The following is a 20724-nucleotide window of genomic DNA, read 5'->3' on the forward strand; positions in this document are numbered from 1 at the left end:
ACCCTGGCTTTGAAAGGTGTAAACCTTGTCACTCAAGTCACCTTTCCTCACCACCCCCCAACTTGTTCTCTGCCTCATGTAGGAGTTGCCAAGTTCTAAGGATCTAGTGCCCATGCCGGTGACTACAGAGTGGTTCCCCTTTGTACCCAGTTGACTCCACCCCCAAATCTTGGCTGCCTGCCCAGGCAGGCCTGCTGGGATTGGCTGGTCCAGCCCAACCCAGCTTAGCCTCCCACAGATTCCTCCAGGTCATCAACCAGGGACAAAGAAGTCCCAGAGGAGGGGAGAAGAGCTTGGTGGGGACAAGCCGCTCCTTTCAGAAGGTGCCAGGCTGGATTTGGTGGGACGGGAGGTTTTTTGCCTGGTATGAGGAGGGTGTTGCCCAGGGCTGGGCCAGCTCCAGAGAGCCAGCCAGCCTGGTGGTTTCTGGGTAACAGTCCCCAGCACTTTGTTATGATTCAGGAAGGTCTGGACTCCAATCAATCTCTCCCTTTATTGTGCTCCTCCTCCCCTCTCTAATGTCTCCTCTTCCACCTCTGTCTCTTCTCCCCTTTCATTCTTCTTTCCCTGGATTGTCCTAGGTCTTCCTCCCCTCTCAGAGCCCTCCCTGCCCTTTTCATGACACTGTCCCTGTCCCTAGAGAAACTGTCTTTTCCCTGGGCCTCAGCAGCTCACCCTGTTCCATCTTCCCTGCAGAATGCCACAGCTGGGCCTGTCCTGGCTGGGACTGCAGTCCATAGAAGCCTCTCCTTGGCTGCTCCTGCTGCTGGCTGGGATCTCCTGGTTCCTCGCCCGCAGCCTAACCTGGATCTATGCCTTCTATGAGAACTCTCATCGCCTCAAATGTTTCCCGCAGCCCCCCAAACGGAACTGGCTCTTGGGTCACCTGGGCATGGTGAGTGTGGCAGCAGGCTGGGTTGGGCTATCAGGTTGCATGGATTGCTGAGGGGTCAGGAATGGGGCTCAGGAGGCTGGGCATCAGGGTGGGCTTGGGTCTAGGACAGCAGAGAACAAGGGAGTTAGCTGCTTTGGTGATGTACTCACACCAGGATATGCCAAGCCCTTCTTATCTCCTTGTTCTCTGAGCCTAGTTTGCTTTGGATTCATTTCTGGCCATCTTTGCCATATTGGTGCATCTGTGAGGGCTCCCAGGGTGGGCTACACCAAGTGAGGACCCCCTGGTGTTCCCACATTCTTTGCTACTGGACTTGAGTCCTCCATAGGGGTTCTCACCAGGGTCTGCTCCTACTTGAACCATTTCTTTGTGTCTGCCCATTTATGGGCTTCTGGATGTTCATGGGAAGGAGCAATAGCTTCCCACAGACTAGCTCAGCCAGGAGATATGTATGGGTTGCCCACCCCTTTTCCTTCCTGGGGCACCTTCCTCTTATCTCTCTTCTCCCCTAAGATGTACCAACGGGTCTTGTTGCCCAACCCGGATTGAAGTTGGTCACTCACTTCCCTTTCCAGAAGCCTTCCTTTACCCCACCCTTTACCTTAAACATTGACCTTAGATCTCTGCTCCCCTTTGGGTGGCTGTGCCTTGGTTGCTTCCCTTGTAAAGGGCACAGTTCATGGGCATCTGTACAGGTCTAGTGAGAGCAAGCACAGAATGATCTGCTAGAATTTGGGTGGAAGCAAGTGCTCATGGTGGGAGAGTCCTGAGGGAGAGTTGGAGGTCACTTCTGCTCCCCTGAGCTCCCTGAGGCCAGAAGGTCCCCTGTGTGTGGACCCTTGTCCATGAGAGGAACTGGAGACCATGTGGACCTGCCAAGACATACAAGGAAGTGGGACAAGCCTTAGAGAAATTTCCCAAGGCCATGGGGCTGCCCACAAACTCTTCCCCACTGGGGTATTCCTCTCTGGTTGCCCTCGGGACTAGAACCACTCCCAGCAGGAAAAAATCCTTCGTCCCAAGTGCAGGTTGACTTCTGAGTCACAACCTGACTTCTCGTCTGCCCTGGGATGCACTGTTGGGACATGGATAGGGCCTTGAGAGGGATGGAACAGGAGAGGCAGAGATTCCCTCCATCCTTACAAAATTGGGACATGTGTCCACTGCAGACGTCAATCACCCACAGAGGCTGTAGTAGGCCTGTGTTGTGGCTCTTGTGATGGTGTATTAGTCAGGGTTCTCCAGAGTAAGAGAACAAAAGGACATGGACACACACACACACACACACACACACACACACACACACACACACACAAAGTCATTCACTTAATCAAAGTCACTTAATCATGGGAACCCATTCTGAGGAATTCGTCATGAGGTGATTTTTGTGCCTACATCAGGCAGTGGTCTTACACATAGCTCGATGGTGTAGCCTTCCACACACCTAGGCTATGTAGTGTTGCCTGTGCAGCCTGTTACTTTTCTGAATGCTATAGGCAATTGTAACACAACAGTAAGTATTTATGTATCTAAAAGTATTCAAACACAGAAAAAAGAACAGTTGAAGTAAAAGTACTGGGTGATAGCAATTCTTCAAATTCTTCAGCTATGCTGTATTTTTGGGAGGGAGGTCAGTATCAGGGATTGAACCCAGGGGTACTTAACCACTAAGCCATATCCCTAGTCCTTTTTTCATATTTTATTTAGAGGGTCTTGCTGAGTTGCTTAGGGCCTTGCTAAGTTCCTGAGGCTGAACTCGAACGCAAGATCCTGCCTCAGTCTCCCAAGTCACTGGGATTACATACCATATCCAACAGCTATACTGTAATCTTAAGTGAGTACTATATACATGATTGTACTACCATACAGACATACATATATATATATATACACACACACACACACATTATGCAAACATAAATATATACATATATGTGTGTATGTATAGGTACACACACACATGCACACACACACGCGCTTGCGCGCGCGCACACACACACACACACACACACATATATTATTAGGGGAATTGGTTCAGTTATGGAGTCCAAGAAGTCCCACTATACACCATCAGCAAACTGGAGAACAGGGAATCTGGTGGTATCATTAGTTCAGTCTGAGTCTAAAGACACAAAAATCTGGTGGTGGAGACAGCTGGTATTAGGTTCTGAGTCCAGAGGTCTGAGAACCTGAAGTTCTGATGTCAGGGGCAGGAGAGATAGATGTCTCAGCTTCAGCAGAGAGAGTGACTTTGTCCCTTCTCTGCCTTCACGTCCTCTCTGAACCTTCAGTGAACTGATGCCCCGTCCACACTGAGGAGGGTGCATCTTCCTTACTCATTCTTGCAATGTAAACGCTAATCCCTTCTGGAAATGACCTCACAGATACACCCAGAAGTCGTGTTTCATGGCTACCTGACAAGCTGACACTTGACATCAACCATGTCACAAGGTGACCCCCTGTGCCTTGTTTTCAGATCCAACCCACAGAGCAGGGCTTGAAGCAAGTGACGGAGCTGGTGGGCACCTACCCTCAGGGCTTTATGACATGGCTGGGCCCTGTCATTCCCCTGGTCACTCTGTGCCACCCCAACATCATCCGATCTGTGCTCAATGCCTCAGGTACCCATGCAGAGCTCGTGGTGGTGGGTGCTATGACACATCGTAGTGCTTTCTGCCCTCCGCCTGCACGCTTCTGTGGGCCCCTGCCTCACTCCAGCGCCTCTTTCCCTCTTCTCTCTCTTTCATAGACTCACCCCCCCCCCCACTGTCTTCTTCCTCCTCTGTGGTCACACCATCCCCCCAACCTAGGGTTCTCAGTGCCCCTGGAGCCCCAAGAGGTCTCAATCCAGGGCTCTTTCCTGGAGGGACCCCCTAGCTCAAGGGAATGGATCTGAAGCGATAACCCCAACCTTGTGTGGGCAGGAATGGGCTGGGGGAGACAGACTGTGATAGCTGCCAGGGCAGCTGGGGCCTTCCTGGAGGAGGAGCTACCAGAGCAGGGTGTGAAGTGACGACTTGGAGGTTTCAAAGCAGGGGCAGGTGATGCAGGAGGCATCAGAAGCACCCGGGTCCCCTGCCATCCCTGGCACCAGCCTTGCCCTTCTGCAGGCCCAGAGCCATGAGGAGGGCTTGTGGCTGGTGGGGGAGCCTGGCTGCAATTTCCATGATAGCCACCTCTGGTGGCTTCCACCCCTTCTCGTGGCTTGTCCCCTGCAATTTCCTTGCCCTCCTGCCCTCCTAGGAGTCTTCCTTAGGAGACCCTACCCCAGCCTGGTTCATCTCCCCCTGCCCCCTGCCCTTCCCATTCTTGGTCAGACCAAGTGAAGCAGGGGAAGGAGCATTCAATTTCCAACAGAGATCATGACTCACACCAAAGTGCCTGGTGATTCAGGGCAGATCCTGACTCTGGCTGCTGAAGTCTCTTTCAGTTTGTGAGTAGAGGAAACTCACCATGAGTTGTGCTCTAAGTCAGAGAGGGAATCTATGTAGTGTAAAGTCCCAGGGAGGTTGATCTTCAAGCAGAGCTAGATCCAGCTCTCAAATAATGTCCCCAGAAATCTGTCTGCTCTCAGATTTTCCTCTCAGCATCATTTTTCTTTCAAGGCAGCCTTTCCTTGTGGTTTGAATGAAGAGTCCCAGAAGTTCAGTTCCGTGAAAGAGCTCTTCATTCCCCAAGCGTTCCCATCAATGACCCATTATTCACTTCAATTGTCCTGGCCCGAATCGGAGGACAGAGTCCCAGTTTAATCACTGCAACTCTGATTGCCCAGTCTTGGCCGGCGTGGGACCCCCCCAGTGTGGATTGTTTTAGGGAACACAAAGCAGTTTAGTGGTTAAGCACAGGATTTGGATTCAGGACACCTGACTCTGTGTCACAGACATGTGACTCACTATCTGGAGGGCTGTGATCATGTTATATGACTTTCTCATTCAGAGCCTCGACTCCTATCTGGAAAATTGAATGGAAGACAATCCAGGTGTGTAGTGTTTGGGATGCAAAAGGGGAAGGAGTATTTCTGTGACTGTAACTGAGAGACTTAGACTGTTGTGTACAGAGGATGAGGGCAGGGAGCCCAGGCAAAGCTCAGTATGGAGGATGATGATCTGCTGGATGGAATTCCCTGCAGTCCCTGTCCTAGTCTTTGTGCTGTAGGTCCTTCTCTGGTAGCCTCATGGAGTGTGGCATCAGGTTCTGTTTGTTCTCCAGATCCAGAGCTCAGAGGAAGGTCTGCTGTACACCCAGGGTCTGGCGAGCATCTATGGGGATGTGTGCTGCTGGTGGGTGGGGCCCTGGCACCCAGTCGTCCGAATCTTCCACCCCGCCTTCATCAAGCCTGTCCTCTTTGCTCCAGGTAGACACTGGCATGACCCCAGCTGGCCTGCTGCCAAGGTCTCTGTGCTGCCTCAAGCTGTTTGGGGACCCTAGTGCAAGCAAGAGTGGCTGTGGCAGTAATGCCCTGCTTCTGTCTCATCTGGACCCCCACCTATCTGACCTCTGGTCATGTCTGCTCACATCTGGAGCATGTCTGTGTGACATCTGCTGAGTGGTCACAACTTGCCAATGTACATTTACTCCTGGATCCTGTTACAGTTGGTATAATGTATGCCTGGTTACACCTGGGATCCTTGGTGATGGTCCTGTCTGGGACTCAGCTGTGGCCAAGGACATTTGGGCATGTCAGTGTCTGTATGGTTCTTGTCTGTGTTTCTGTCGAAGATTGTCTTTTCCTTCTGCTGGCCTCATCTGGGCCATGTTTGTGGTTTGTCTGGAGTCTGAGTCCTAGAGTACCTCTGAGAAGGGACTGAGATGTAATTTGAGTCTTATTTAAGGCAGGTCTTAGGGTATCTCCCGGTCAGGTCTGAGACTCAGTTGGGTCACATCTGGGCCATATCTGGGATATGAATAAGACCATATTTTGTTTCTGTCTGAAGTCTGTCTGTGGGGTACAGATGTCATCAGAGGATGTTGTATCATGTCATGGCAGGTCATGTATGTTTTGCCCCCTTTAGGACATACATGTGTCCCTGTCACATGTCTCCAGTCTGTGTCAGGAGATGTCAAATGGTGTTGGGCGGACAGCGTTTCCTATAAGCTCTATGGAGTGTTGTGCTGTGCTCGAATGTTGTAGAACATGTTGGACCTTAAAGGAATCACACCCAGGCATGTTGGTCTGTCTTGTGCTGCGTTAGGCTGTTTCATGGCTCTGCTGCTGCAGCCTGGCCTGGTCCCCTCTTGCCTCCTCCCTCTTCTCTGTTTCCTCTCCCCTGGGTTCCTTCCTGCTATGGGGCTTAGAGGGGGGAAGTGCAAACTCTGTCTGGGAGCCTCCATCTCCTCCCAAAGTCCGTTCTCTACCCCTCCCCATGGCCCCTGATGGTTCTTGTTCATGTCAGCTGCTGTGCCACTCAAGGACGTGATCTTCTACAGCTTCCTGAAACCCTGGCTGGGTGAGTAACTGCTGGTGACAGGGCTTGGGGGAAACCCTGGGAGCCAGGGCAAAGTGTTGCCCCTTGCCCACTACCCATGGCTGCCCTGCCAGGGATGGGCTCTTGCTGAGTTCTGGTGATAAGTGGAGCCACCATCGCCGCCTGCTGACACCTGCCTTCCATTTCAACATCCTGAAGCCCTACATGAAGATTTTCAATGACACTACAAATGTCATGCACGTGAGTCCCTTGAACCTACAATCCACGGTTGAGCCTGGTGGAGAAGGGTCACAGACAGAGCAGGTATACAGGTCTGGCTCTGATGAACCACTTTGAGACCACTGGGCTTTCTCTCTGTGCCTCAGTTTCCATAGTAGTAAGATGGGACTATAAATCTGTACTTAAAAGTTGATCCAGGTGATAAAGTGGAGTTATCTCCCTGGTACACGGTAGGTGCTCAGAAGAGGTTGGTTTCTATGTTTCTCTCACAGAAGGTCTATAAAGCCACAATGCTAATGATGAATATTGCATAGAATTTGTTGTTGTGTAACAAGCCATTTCTGAACTCATTAGTTTAAATCAATGAGGGTTTAGAGTTGCTCACAAGGGTATAGATGAGTAAGTTGGTTCTTCTGGGTGTGGATGGAATCACTCAAGGTCAGCTGTGGGTCAGGTAGGCAGTTTTGATGACCTGGCTAGGTTCCCTCACGTTTGGGAACTGGATGATGTAAAATGTCCTAATCTGGGACAACTGTACTCTTCTACATGATTCTCTCCCTTCAGAAGATATCCTAGGGTTCCAAGGCAAAGATAGGGTTCCATGGGTGTGAGAGGAGGCTTCAGTGCCTCCTGAAGCAGAGGCCTCATTGGGCTTATGACCTTATTTTCACCACATTGTATTGGCCTAAGTCAGAATTCTATCACATAATCAAATAGGGTAATAGGATCTCCCTCTTAGTGGAAGTTGCTGAAAACTCACATTGCAAAAGGTGTGGATCCAGAAGTAGGGTAATATTGGGGGTGAGGTTTCTGTGAAGTGCTTAGGATTTTTCTTACTTGTAAGTTAATAAGTTAGCTTATTATCAGTTCGTGGATTCTTCAGAAGACATGAGATTTCTGGAATGTCAAAGGGCATTACTTCATGACTCAGCAAGTACCCTGTGCTTCTTGTTGGTTTTCATCTTTGCTACAAGCTATCAAATCTGATGGTGGTGACAAGGTGCCTGCTCACTGGTATATCCCCTTACATTAGATTTAGGGAATCTGCTTGAATAGCAAACAGAAACAAGCCTGACTCTCACCTTAGAAGAGTCATTCCCTATTCCTTTGGGTTGTTCTCTACAACAACCTTTGAGAAATGGTCTAGGCCAGAAACACAGCATTCTCAGCGTACCTAGAAGGAAGACCAGGACCCATGCATGACTACCTCTCCCAATACAGGAGAATTTAAAAAATCAATTTATCTCTATGAAGACAAGGAAGCTAACACTGAAAACTCAATGTATACCAGAAATGATGCCATATACCAATTGCATAATACATGTTATCCAATTTATTTTTCACAACTGTGAGTAGCACAGGTTATTTTGCCCATAACAGATAATCATTCTGAGTGTGAGAGAAATTAGGGAGTTTGCTCAGGATCATCTACCTGGTAAGTGAGCATGAAAGGCAGAGCAGGTGTTTTATCCCTGTTAATCAGAATTTGAAGTAGATCAGCTTAACTGTTGCTGAAGATTTGACATGTGGAACTTAGGAGAAGGAAACAGGTGATTAATGGTGCACAGAGGCACAGCTGGTACTTAGACTGATTGCCAGTCTTGGGCATTCATCTCTAAATAGGAATAGCTTCTGCTCCCACCGAACATGATCCTCCCTGGGTGTGCATGCCTGGGACAGAGGACTGGTTCTGGGGAGTCCATCTAGTGGTTGTGGTTGGTCTAGGTCTCAGGGAGCCAAGATCCAGCCCTATTCCCTTCTCTGGTCAGGCCAAGTGGCAGCGACTGATCTCAGAGGGCAGCACCCGTCTGGACATGTTTGAGCACATTAGCCTCATGACCTTGGATAGTCTGCAGAAATGCGTCTTCAGCTTCGACAGCAATTGTCAGGAGTGAGTTCTTTCTTAAGGTCTGGGAACCTAGGCCATGGACTTAAGGAGGCTGTGGATCAGAACTGGCATTGGAGTATAGGGAAGGGGAGAGAGAAATCAGTTCTTCTAAGTAGGTGAAATTGTTTGAGTAAAGGTAAGAGGGCTCAGATGAGCAGAGGTGTGAAATAGGCAAGAGGGAGACTCCTTGGATGAGGATCACGCAGTAGGAGGGGTTGATCTTAAGGAGACTGAAAGACAGGTAAAGCAGTGTGAATTTTATCATGAGGTTTCTCAGGGAACCAGTGAAGGTATTTGTGCTGATTATGGGCATGATCAGAACTGAACTCTATGGAACTGTCTCATGTAGACAGTATGTGGAGTTGAGAATGGATGCAAGGAAGCTAGGGAGGGGTTGGGTCTAGGAGCAGTTGGAAGACAATGATGTGTGAGCTGTGTGGACAGTGTCAGGGAGGAAAAAGGACAGGACTGTATGCTTGGTACTAAAGAAAGGAGAGGAGTATGCCCAGATTATGCTCTGGGTTCCTTGGGGGCATGGAGGTGGCTCATAGAGATGGGATGTAAAGAGAGGAGACATAGGAGAGTCAACTTCAAGGCCCATATCCACTGTGTATCTGTGAAGCCATGTGTTTCTGGATACTCAGCTTCCTGATGTGAAGTAGCTCCCAGAGGCTGGTGAGTACTCCTTGGGCATCAGGTACATTGAATCATTGGCTCCTTTTGTGTCCTCATTCGACAGGAAGTCTAGTGAATATTTCTGCCATCTTGGAGCTCAGTGCCCTTGTGGTCAAAAGGCATGATCAACTTCTCATGCACATGGACTTCCTGTACCATCTCAGCCCCAATGGGCAGCGCTTCCGTAAGGCCTGCCGCCTGGTGCATGACTTCACAGATGCTGTCATCAAGGAGCGGCGCCACACTCTCCCTGATCAGGGTGTTAGTGACTTCCTTAAGGCCAAGGCTGAGTCCAAGACTTTGGACTTCATTGATGTGCTCCTGCTGACTAAGGTGAGCTTCTCAACAGGAGGACACTGGGAAGCCATAGGAGGTATCTGTGAAGGGAGAGACAAGCCAGAGCTAAACAGATCTTAGAGATGACTTGTTGCAGCAGTCATCTGCTCCATAGTCTGAAACTGTGAAGGTTTGAGATTTTAATCTATTACAAGTTAATAAGTTAGTATACTATGCTTATATCTGTATCTATATCTTATGTTAAGATGCTGCAAACACTTTGACCAATTCCATAAGCGATAAGTAACATAAAAAGTCCAGTTATTATAGAAATACAGCAGCCTGAGTAGGATCATAGCAATGGTTCCCAATTCCCAACCCTTCCTTCCCCAGGTGATGCAAGATTTTAATCTGTTCATGTAGCAGGATTAATACCCTTGGAGAAAGACCCACACCTGATGAGTTTTTGAGCTTATATAGGACAGTGGCACAACTGCTCTTATGGGGGGGGAAGGAGGGAATGAACTTTATCTTGGATAATAAACAAGTTGTCTTCAATGGAAACGTAAAGTCTATTGGCCTGAGAACCAATTCCTCCAGGGACATAAGGTAAGATTCTCACTTGAGAGTGTAAGCAAATGTATTTGGAGTAATGCTTAATCTCCAAGGTAAATTTCCATTCAATAATCCTTTAATGCAAGTTCCAGTAACATTTTCTCAGACATTCCTCATATGAAAATATTCATGGATCATTAATTCCTCCCACCAGGGACAAAATAGGAGGCAAGGAAGCAAGGTAGAATGACTGTATGGTGGGTATTCTGGTGATGGTGACCAACAGAGGTCTAGGGGTGCAAGTGGCTTGGGTTTCTGGATTTCTTAAGACAGGTCTTAAGGAATTTTGTCAGCCACACTGAAGATCCTGCAGACCTGGTGTAATTGGGGTGGGGGATATCTTATTTCTCTCCAGGATGAAGATGGAAAAAAGCTGTCAGATGAGGATATACGAGCAGAAGCTGACACCTTCATGTTTGAGGGTGAGGGCCCCAGTGTGGGACTACAGAGGGGGTGGAGGGTCTCTCCGTTCCATCAATGGGTTAGGTGGACCCTGGATCACTGCATTCTGTCCATTGTCCTCTTTCCCATCCTTCCTGGGATCTCAATGCTTGGGTGCTGTCCACCCTCTGGTGCTGAAACAGCCCAGAGGCCCAAGGCTGCCTGACTGCCCCTCAGGCCATGACACCACGGCCAGTGGTCTCTCCTGGGTCCTGTACAACCTGGCGAGGCACCCAGAGTACCAGGAGCGCTGCCGGCAGGAGGTGCGAGAGCTGCTGAGGGACCGTGATCCTAAAGAGATTGGGTGGTGAGTGATCCTCAAGGCTCGACCCCCTCTCATGGGCTCTGCTCCCCAGGTGGGGATGGGTAAGATGCTCGTAATTCCATTATTGACTTGATAGGAGCCAGTTCAGAGGTAGGGCCTAATACCCAGCCTGACTAGCAAGGGTACATTTGCAAGATTTGGGAACAGAATGATATGAACTATATTATTTGCCCTGCCATTTCCCAACTCTCTGTCCAGCCCCATTTAAAAATTTACTTATGTATTTATTTATTTGAGATGGGGTCTCGCTATGTTGCCCAGGCTGAAACTCCGGGGCTCAGCATCTCAGAGCCTACCATCTCAGACTCCAGAATTGCTGGGACTATGGGTACATGCTTACATGCCCACCTTTTCTTTTTCATTTGAATCCTACCTGGACAAAGCTGGGGCAGAAAGAATGGAGGCCAGGATGGTAGTGGGACAGAGAATTCCTCACATGGATGTGGAAATCAGAACTGCTGGTCAAGCGGGACAGTTGTGCAGGGGCAGAGCTTGTATGAGAAGCCCGCTGTGTTTAAAGGTCAGGGGAAGCAATGGCTGAATCTCTGTGAAGCAGTGTCAGGAACAGACTGACTCTGGGGGCTGGTACCAGAGGCCCTGCTTGCAATGCTTTGAAAACCATGTTAAGAGTTTGGACTTTAATCAAAGATGTGTCAGTTTGAGTCCTTTGGAATCCAATAGTAGATAAAAGATGATGAAGGTGGGCAGGGATGCTGCTGTCAGGGGAGCTAGGCACTGGGCATGGATGCTCATGTCCTTGTGGGTCAGCATGGTCAGTTGCTGGCTAGGTGCTGCCTGGGAAAGTGTGCCTGTGGCTTGTATGCTGTGTGGCAGAACCTGAAGACTCTGTGGCTGGAGGCGGGCAGATAATGGCCTTTCTTGCAGCTGGACAGCAAGTTCTTACTTAAAGGAAGGTTCATGACTCACACGGAGGGCGATGAGGAGTCATGGCGGGTGTTTGAGCAGGGGAGGGGCAGGTCTGACCTGGACATTAAGGAACATTTATCTGTGATTATGGGGCAAACTGGAGGGAATGAGCTGAGGCCTAGAAGTCCAGGGATGGGGAAGAGGTGCTGGGCCAAACATTTTGGAAACAGTGTCCTCAACTTTAAAGCTTCATTCAGCACAGCCGTTCCATGAGCTGAAGAGATGTTTTGGTGATTCCCCCACCTTCAGAAAAGCACGCCCTTGGTAAAAGTTCAAACCATTCATTTTAACCCTTTCGTGTTGTTTAGGCCATCATGCTGATCCCCTTCCTGCCTTTGGTGATTGCCTCTGTCTTTCCAGACATGCTGGATCTAGACCCACGTTCATCTGTTCACATTCTCTCCTCTTCTCATTCTTTCCATCCCTCTGGCTCTGCACAACTGGGAGTAGATTCAGAGCCCTCAGCTTGCACCTTGGCAATAGTGCTTCAAGGTCTTTTCATTTTTTTTAAACTAAAAATTTGAAAGATAACTTTGAATTGCCCAATCAATCATAGGAGCACATTTTTGTTTTCTTTTTCAGAAACTGAGACACTGTAAATTACATTTCTTTTTAAATTTTGTTTAAAATTTTAAAACTGTATTATACATAAATATATTTATGGGGTAGAAAGTGATATTATGGGTTTTTAATACAATGTGGAACGAATGTATGAAACTCATTGACATACCTATCACCTCAAATACTTGATATTCTTTTATGATGAGAACATCTGAAATTTACTGTCTTAGCAAATTGGAATGATTAGCCCTCAATCATTAGCTACATTTACTATGCTGTTCCATTGATCTTTAAAGAATGAAGCTAGATGGGAGTGGTGGCTCATGCCTGTAAAATCAGCAACTTGGAAGTTGAGGCAGGAGAATTGCAAGTTTGAGACCAGCCTGGGCAACTTAGCAAGAAATAAAATAAAAAGGGTGGGGATGTAGCTCAGTGGTAGAACACCCTTGGGTTCAATCCCTAGTATCATAAACAACACAACAACCTTCTTCCCCTATCTAGCTGAGACTTTGGACCTTTGGACTATCACTTCCCCATCCACTGCCCCCCAGCCTCTGATAACCTGCTAGTCTTTGCTCCTATGAGTTTGATTGCTCTTGATTCTATCTACAAGTGAGACCACGCAGTACTTGTCTTTCTGTGTGTGGCCTATTTTACTTAACACAATGCTCTCCATTTTCATTCATGGATGCAGATGACCCTGTTAGTCTCTTCCCCACACCTGATCCTGTCTCCTGTCTCCTGAGAGGTCTCCGTAGCCATAAATTTGTCACATGTCCTTCCAGATCTTTTTCTTGACAGTGATTCTGCAGATGTGATAAATACACACTTGTCCTTTACATTCAACAGTGTATCTTGGAGCTAGCTCCTTATTTTGAGTGCTGTGGAGCACTTATCTCAAAGCTCTGTTGGAGACATTTATGTAATGTTTATTTTCAATTATAATATATTACTCAATTGCCTTTTAGTATCTCTGTACCAATTTATCCTCTGGGGTTTGATAGGACTAGTGATACCTATTTCTACCTTTTGGGTAGCTGTATAGTATTCCATCATATTGGGTGTACCATAATTTATCAAAACATTCCCCATCAATGGAAATTTGCATAGTTTCTACAACAAATACAACATAATAAATAGATGTGAACACAGGCACTTTTCTTACACATGTGAATACCTTTGCAGGGCAAAGTCCTAGAAATACAATTGCTAAAGAAAAGGTACTTGAGTTTTACAACTTAATAACTCTTGGAAAATCCAGGCCTACATAGAAATTTTCAGAGTGTTCCATTCCTCATGTTCTTACCAAGAGCGTGCACTATGAAACTTTTAAATATTTGCCAGTCTGATAGGTGAAATATAATCCTCTGCTGTTTTAATGAACATCAATTTAAGTACTAGTAATATTGAGTTTTGGGTTCACCTGTCAATAAGCCATGCATACTTCTTATTCTGTGATCTGTCAGTTTGCTTAATTTATCCTTTCTACTTTGGGTTTTTTTAGTTTCTTATTGATTTATAAGAACTCTTTACATATTAGTAAAATTAGCTATTTTTTTCTGCCATACAATATCTGTTCCCAAATTGTCTTTGACTTTATTTTTGGTTTGGGTTCATTTATTTTGGTTTGGTTTATCTATTTGTAGTCAAATTTATTAATTCATTTTTAGCTCCTATTTTTGTTTATTTTTAAACTCGTGTTTGGTAAAGAATTTCACACTCTAATTTTAAAATGTGAAGTTCTTGTGTGGTTTTCTTTAAGGGTTTATTTCTTTTAAAATATATTTTATTTATTTAACATTGTATTGACTTTTCATATTTAACATTTTCCCTGTGAAATCTGTTGGTATAAGTACTGAGGTAAGAAGCTATTTTTCCCAAATAACTAATTGTCACAACAGAATTTAATGAATATTTGTCTTACGATTTTAAACAGTTGCTTTTAATAATTTCTGGACTCCATTCTGGGTCATTTATTTATTTGGTGATAATAAGTTCCAAGAATCTTTATTATCACTTTTAAAGTTGATCTGGTCTAATTAGTTTGCTTTTACACTTTTTCCTTAAGTTCTTATTTTTCTACTCGGTCTCTATAATCAGATTGGCTAGTCTGAGAAAATAATCTTGAAAATTTTAATTAATTAATTTTTGCACCTCAGATGCCAGGAGTTGAATTAACCGCACTCCTCAATTCCTGACTAGATATCATCATATTTCCATGCAGTGCTTATTTTTCCGCATTCATCCCACATCTAGTCTTCCCTAATGTGATTCTAGAGAGAACAATGCTTTTATTTGTAAAATTATTTGTTAAAGTGAATATATTTTAAAATTTGCAAATATGTCATTGTATCACAGACCTGATACTGGATTTTACCTTTTCTAGAAACGTAGCACTGAGATTTTATTCCATGGTTCTAAGTACATTTAGCTTCTGTGTTTAACTATCACATGGTGCTTCCCTTTTCAGTTCCCTAGGGCTGGATACTCAGGTTGCCACCACCTTGTCACTGCAGTGAACATCTTTGTATGTGATTCTTTATCCATCAGTCTGAAAACCTTTCTGGAACCTCTACTTGGAGACAATTTACAGGGTTGTGAACACATACATTTGTCCTTGACCACCTACTGGCAATTGCCCTCCAGAATGGCAGGCCCTGCCCACACCCCCACCATTGGTGCATGAGATCCCTCTACCCCTGACACCTCAGGCAACCCTTAGCACTCACCTTGCTGATTCTTGCTTCGAACAGAGGTGAAGTGACATCTCATGGTTAATAGTTTCCATTTCTCTGAAAACCGGTAACTCTGGACATTTCTTCTTAAATCTTTGTGTATGATCTCTAGGAATTTCTAGATTATATCTTTTGTTTACTTTTCTCTGGGGTCACCTGTCATTTTGTTTGTTGATTTGCAGGAATTTCTTATATATTCGAGATACTGTTCTAGATCTATGTATTGATTTTAGACCTCTCTGAATCTCTCATCAGAATGGCGTCTTTTATTTTATACTAGTTCTTCATTTTTGTGTATTTTATCCTTTATAACTTTGGTTTTTCAGTTTGTGTTTTTGAGATTTTAAGAATTTCTATTGCTAGATTGCAAAAATGTCTGTTATCGTCTGAACTTTGTAGGCTTTCTTTTTCTTTAATCAGGCTGGGAAGCTGGTGGGAACGGATGGGGAGAGTTTAAATGGGTACAAAGTTACAGTTAGGGAGGAGAAATAGTTCTGATTTCTGCACAATAATGTATTATACATTTCAAAAAAGCTAGAGGAGAGGATTTTGACTATTTTCACCACAAAGATATGAGAAATGTTGCAAATGATGGATATGCTATTAAGTTTAGTTTTATCTTTTAGATATGAGGGCAGGGAGACTCCACCCTGCATGTGGAGTAGACAAGGATTTAGTTTTTTTGTTTCCATATTATGGGTTGTCTGAACACCTCCACCAGACCATCTATCCATCTTCCAGGAATGTATGGAACCTCTCTACCAGATGCTGTAAAGTTTACATGTCTGACTCCAAACTCTCTACTCTGTTCTATGGGTCTATTTTCCTGTTCTTGTTGCAGTACCATGTATTTTTAAAAAATATTTTTATTACCACACCTTTGTAACAGGTCTTAATAATGGGTAGATTAGGTTCCTCTTCTTTGATCTTTTATTTTTATATTGACCCAGCCCTTAATGAACTTAAACCCTTATAATTAGAATAAGATTATTGAGCTGGGGATGTAGCTTAGTGGTAATGGTGCTTGCCTAGCATGTACAAAGCCTTGGATTTGATCCCCTGCACCACAAATAAATAAATAATAAATAAATAAATAAATAAATAAATAAATAAAATTGTCTAGTTAAAAAAAACCAACTAGATTTTTTTTGGATCATATTGAATATATTGATTAATTTAGAAAGAATTCACACCTTTATGTTAATAGATCATGCCTCCTTAGAGAGAGGGGTGGATCGTATATATTCAAATAACCTTATTAACCCTTTAAGGATACTCGTTTCTGCTTTTGTTCACTCTTTTTATCATTTAAAAAATGTTTTCTTTCAAATGCATCAATACTTTTAAGAATACACTTCTGAAAGGTGTACTTTGCTCAGAAATGTTTCTAAAAACACCAGGTCAAGTTTTCTTCTAGTATTTTTGTGATTTTTTTTTTTTTTTTTTTTTTTTTTGCAGTGCTGAGGATTGAACCCAGGGCCTTGCACTTGTGAGGCAAGCAGTCTACCAACTGAGCTATCTCCCCAGCCCTAGAGATTTTTTTTTTTTTTTTTTTGCGGTGCTGGGGATTGAACCCAGGGCCTTGTGCTTGCGAGGCAAGCAGTCTACTAACTGAGCTATCTCCCCAGCCCTGTGATTTTGATTTTCTAATGTTTAAACCTTTGATCCATCTGGGATTAATTTCGTTGCAAGCCAGAGGGTCAGAGGGAGGTGGCAAGAGGGTCTCATGGGGCGGCAGTGAGGCTGGGGGACTCTTTGCTCCCCGGATAACTTTTCAGGTGGTTCCTTAGGGACGACCTGGCCCAGTTGCCCTTCCTGACCATGTGCATCAAGGAGAGTCTGCGGTTGCACCCCCAGTGACAGTCATCTCCCGCTGCTGCACCCAGGACGTGACGCTCCCCGACGGCCGGGTCATCCCCAAAGGTACCCACAATGGCAGGGGGAGGAGGCTCCTGGGCAAGGTGGTGGTCTCCTGGGGCAGCACAGACCTCGTCCTGATTGTCCCCTCTTTCCCTACAGGGAACGTCTGTGCCATCAGCATTTTTGGGATCCATCACAATCCGTCAGTCTGGCCAGACCCTGAGGTGCAGATCCCCACCCCTCATTCCTGGGACCTGGGGCGCGGACCTGACCCGGGAAACCAGACGCTCTCCCTCTTCTGCACCGACACGTCTTTTTCCGGGGTGGCTGATGTGCCGAGAGACCTGGCCCAGCAACCCTCTCTTTCACTGTCCCCAGGTCTATGACCCCTCCCGCTTCGACCCGGAAAACCCCCAGAAGAGGTCACCTCTGGCTTTTATTCCCTTCTCGGCGGGGCCCAGGTGAGGGAAGCGGGCATGGAAGTGGGGATGGGTAAGGGTGTGCCGAGGGGGCCTGACTTGTTAGGTGCGTGCGTCGCGGGGCCTGAGGTTTGAACAGGATCTCAGGAAAAGGGTCGTGTGTGCCAGAGCCCCCTCCCCGCTACAGGCCTGAACTGGGACAGGAGTCTGGGCCAGAATATGGACACCTAGTTGGGATCCAGGCACTTCGGTGCCCCTCGCTGCCACTCAAGCTGATCTGGGTGTGGGTGGCAGGTCCCCGGCTAGTTGCGGTGGGATGCGGCCAAGATGGGGGTCCCCGACACAGTGAGAGTCCCCACCCCGCCCGCAGGAACTGCATCGGGCAGACGTTCGCCATGAGCGAGATGAAGGTGGTGCTGGCGCTGACGCTGCTGCGCTTCCGAGTCCTGCCCGACGACACCGAGCCGCGCAGGAAGCCGGAGCTGATCCTGCGCGCGGAGGGCGGGCTCTGGCTGCGCGTGGAGCCGCTGGGCGCCAGCGCGGAGTGACCCGTAGAGGCCTGTAGTGGGACACGACAGACCCCTCCCACCCACCTTTGCAGATTCCTAGGAATAAAATGGTTGTGGTCTGTGCTTGACTTCAACGAGCGCCAGCAGGGGGCGCAGAGGGACAGCGGCGATCTGGGGGGTGGGCGTGGGTGGGGCAGTCGCGCTGATGGCGAGTTCTCCCATTGCTCAAATATGGATTCATTGTGTGGGCCAAAGGGAACCTTGGCAGGTGTTTGAGCAGGAGTGGAACCAGGATTAAGGGCCATGTCGAGACTCTGAGATAATGGAGACAGTTGGTGGCACTAACATTCCGGCCACCCTGACCTCTCTTCTGATTTTCTTAATATACGCAATCTTTTCTCACCTCAGGATTTTTACTGTTTCTATGGTTTACTAAATTACTGTTTATTAAACCTAACAAGCCTGGTGTTTTACAGTGTGTCTGATCATTGTGGTATCTGTGCGACTACTACATTGCCTGTCATTTTTGTTGCTTTTCACTCATGGGCTCACTGTTTTTTGTGTGCCTGGTTATCTTCGCTGGGTATTTGCTTACAGATTTGAAAGAATATTTGTAGAATTGGAAGAAGGCAGTTTTCTGAAGAGGAGTCCTTGGGGCCCTTGTGCTTGAGGATTATGTTAAATGAGGTTCAAGCCTTGTGGTGCCCATGGTCACTAAAGGCAATTTAAACACAAGCTGACCAAGCACCTGTGGGCTTCCTAGCTTCAATTTGCTCTCTCCCTGTGAGAATTAGAACATTAATGTTCTTATGTGAGAAGAACCTTCCTATAAATTCTTCTTTTGGTATCACTCCTCGACTTTTGATTTTTTTCTCTTTCATCACAAGACCATTAAAACAGAGCTTCACGTTTTTCTGACTTGAGAAAAACCTTCAGAGTATACTTCGTGTTCACTTTATCTTTAGATTTCTGTTTTCATTTAAATGGTGTGTTTGCGATTTTCTCTCTTTTTTAAATGCTGGGGATCAAGCCCAAGGCCTCACACATGCTAGGTAAGTGCTGTACATCTCTAGCAGTCTCTGTGTCTCTTTACTGACTCCTCATGTTATTAATTCATTTAAGGAACTGGAGAAGCATTTAGCTTTGAGTTGTTTTAAAACACATGGAAGCTTAATCCAAATAACTTAGCTTGCCATTAATGGAAGGCAAGTCTCAAGTGAGATTTTTAAGTTCGCATGATCCAGTGATTCTCCATTCTTGTATGTATTAGGGGTGAAAATTGCCTGTGGTCTATAGATTTCCAGACCATGCTGGCACGAGAGAGAGAATGAGGGGGGGGGGGAGAGAGATGGCCTGCATATCACTCAAATACCTTAGACTTTGAGCAAAACATTAGGGGACAGGTGGCCGTTGAGTTTGATCCCCTTGGGGATGGTGTGTGTTCCTATTTTAGGAACAAGGCATACAGAGCTTCATGTTTTCCTGACTTGTGAAAGTCCCGTATACTTCGTGTTCATGTTTAGATTTCTGTTTTTATTTAAATGGTGTGTTTGTGTACATTTTGGTGGTTACTGGGGTGGACTGGTTAGTGACTGCTTGTTGTGTCTCCTGATAACCACTTTGCCTTCTTAGAGTCCCCATTTTGTTGGGTACCTGGCATCCTGAAATACAGGTTGTTATTATTCTTGAAGCTAGCTTGGTCAAGTTACTGTCCTGTCCCATGAGGGAAGCCAGAGGTTATCTGGCAATTCTTAGTGTTCCTTAACAGAAAGCTGGGACAATCTCTCCCCAGGTGCCCCCTTTCTCCAGATGGAGCTCCTCTGTCTTGGCCCCTGAGGCCAGCTCTGCTCTTTAGGGAACATGGGACAGATGACAGGAAGCAGTCAAATCAGATGATGCTGGATCCATGCTATGGTCTGAATGTTTGGGACCCCTGCACCCCAAATTCCTATGTTGAGACCCTATCCTCAGCACTGTGGTATTGAGAGATGTGACTTAGGGGACTGATTAGGTCTGTGACTTCTTACGAATCACAGTAGTGCCCTTTTTGAAGAGGCCTGAGGGAACTTTCATTTCCCTTCCACCCTGTGAGGATATGTAGAAGGCACCATCTATGAGGAACAGACCCTCACCAGACACTGAATCTGCCAGCACCTTGTCCTTTCCAGCCTCCAGATCTGTGAACAATACATTTCTATTGTTCGTAAATTCTCCAGTCTAAGGTATTTTGTTTTGGCATCCCAGATGAACTAAGACAATCCACTTCACCTTGGGGTTGTCCTATCAAGGTCAAAATTTCTGTCTGTTGCTTGTTAGCCCTTTAGAGTGGGGGAAATTGTTTATCTTGCTAAGCCCCAGTTTCTTTACTACATAATAGTAACCCCCCACAGGTAAGTTCTGAAGATTAAACAAGTTTGCATGTACAACGTAACTGTACCAATATCTCTTAAGCATCCGCAGTCCGTGAAAGTTAGTTTTCTTCTTTTCCCCTTCTTTTTGCATTACATTTTAGGGTTTGAAGTTTTTAAAGTGACAAAAGATGATAAGTAAATGATAGATTAATTTTACTGGGAATTGAACCCAAGGTCTCGCATATGCCAGGGAAGTGCTCTGACACTGAGCCATACCCTCAGCCCAAAAAAGAAGCTGAGTTTTGAAAAGCATGGCTACCTGCTGTTGAAGGAAACCATTGGAATATTCAGTAGTTTCTAAATATCTATATTTTAAACCTGAGAAACTACAAGCTGGCCTGACAATGGCCTAAAGCTTAGAACTGGAAAAATATATATTTTTTAGAGAGGAATGACCAGGACTTCCATTTCATCTGGATGTTCCTGGGAGTGAGTGGAAGTGGCACTGGGCTTGAAGAGTGACAGGAGAGCGGGGTTGGGGGTGGGGAGCTGGGCCGGGTCGCCCCTTCAGCACCAGGGACAGCGGCTGCCTCACGACGGGC

The 20724-nt window shown here is 46.2% G+C and overlaps 1 protein-coding gene across 1 annotated transcript; it reads left to right on the forward strand.

Annotated features, from left to right (window-relative positions):
• Positions 1–221: 221 nt before the first annotated feature.
• LOC306645935 (cytochrome P450 4F1-like) lies at positions 222–18246 on the forward strand. The gene is given in 15 exon segments (XM_079114108.1): positions 222–323; positions 697–895; positions 3372–3516; positions 6289–6346; positions 6435–6561; positions 8310–8431; positions 9168–9182; positions 9184–9436; positions 10350–10416; positions 10613–10742; positions 16774–16832; positions 16835–16906; positions 17003–17067; positions 17222–17304; positions 17633–18246. Coding segments are annotated over 14 exon segments (1572 nt in total). The 5' UTR covers positions 222–323; position 697; the 3' UTR covers positions 17811–18246.
• The last annotated feature ends 2478 nt before the right edge of the window (positions 18247–20724 follow it).

Source organism: Sciurus vulgaris (assembly GCF_902686455.1).
Source record: "Sciurus vulgaris genome assembly, chromosome: 16".
Taxonomy (NCBI): domain Eukaryota; kingdom Metazoa; phylum Chordata; class Mammalia; order Rodentia; family Sciuridae; genus Sciurus; species Sciurus vulgaris.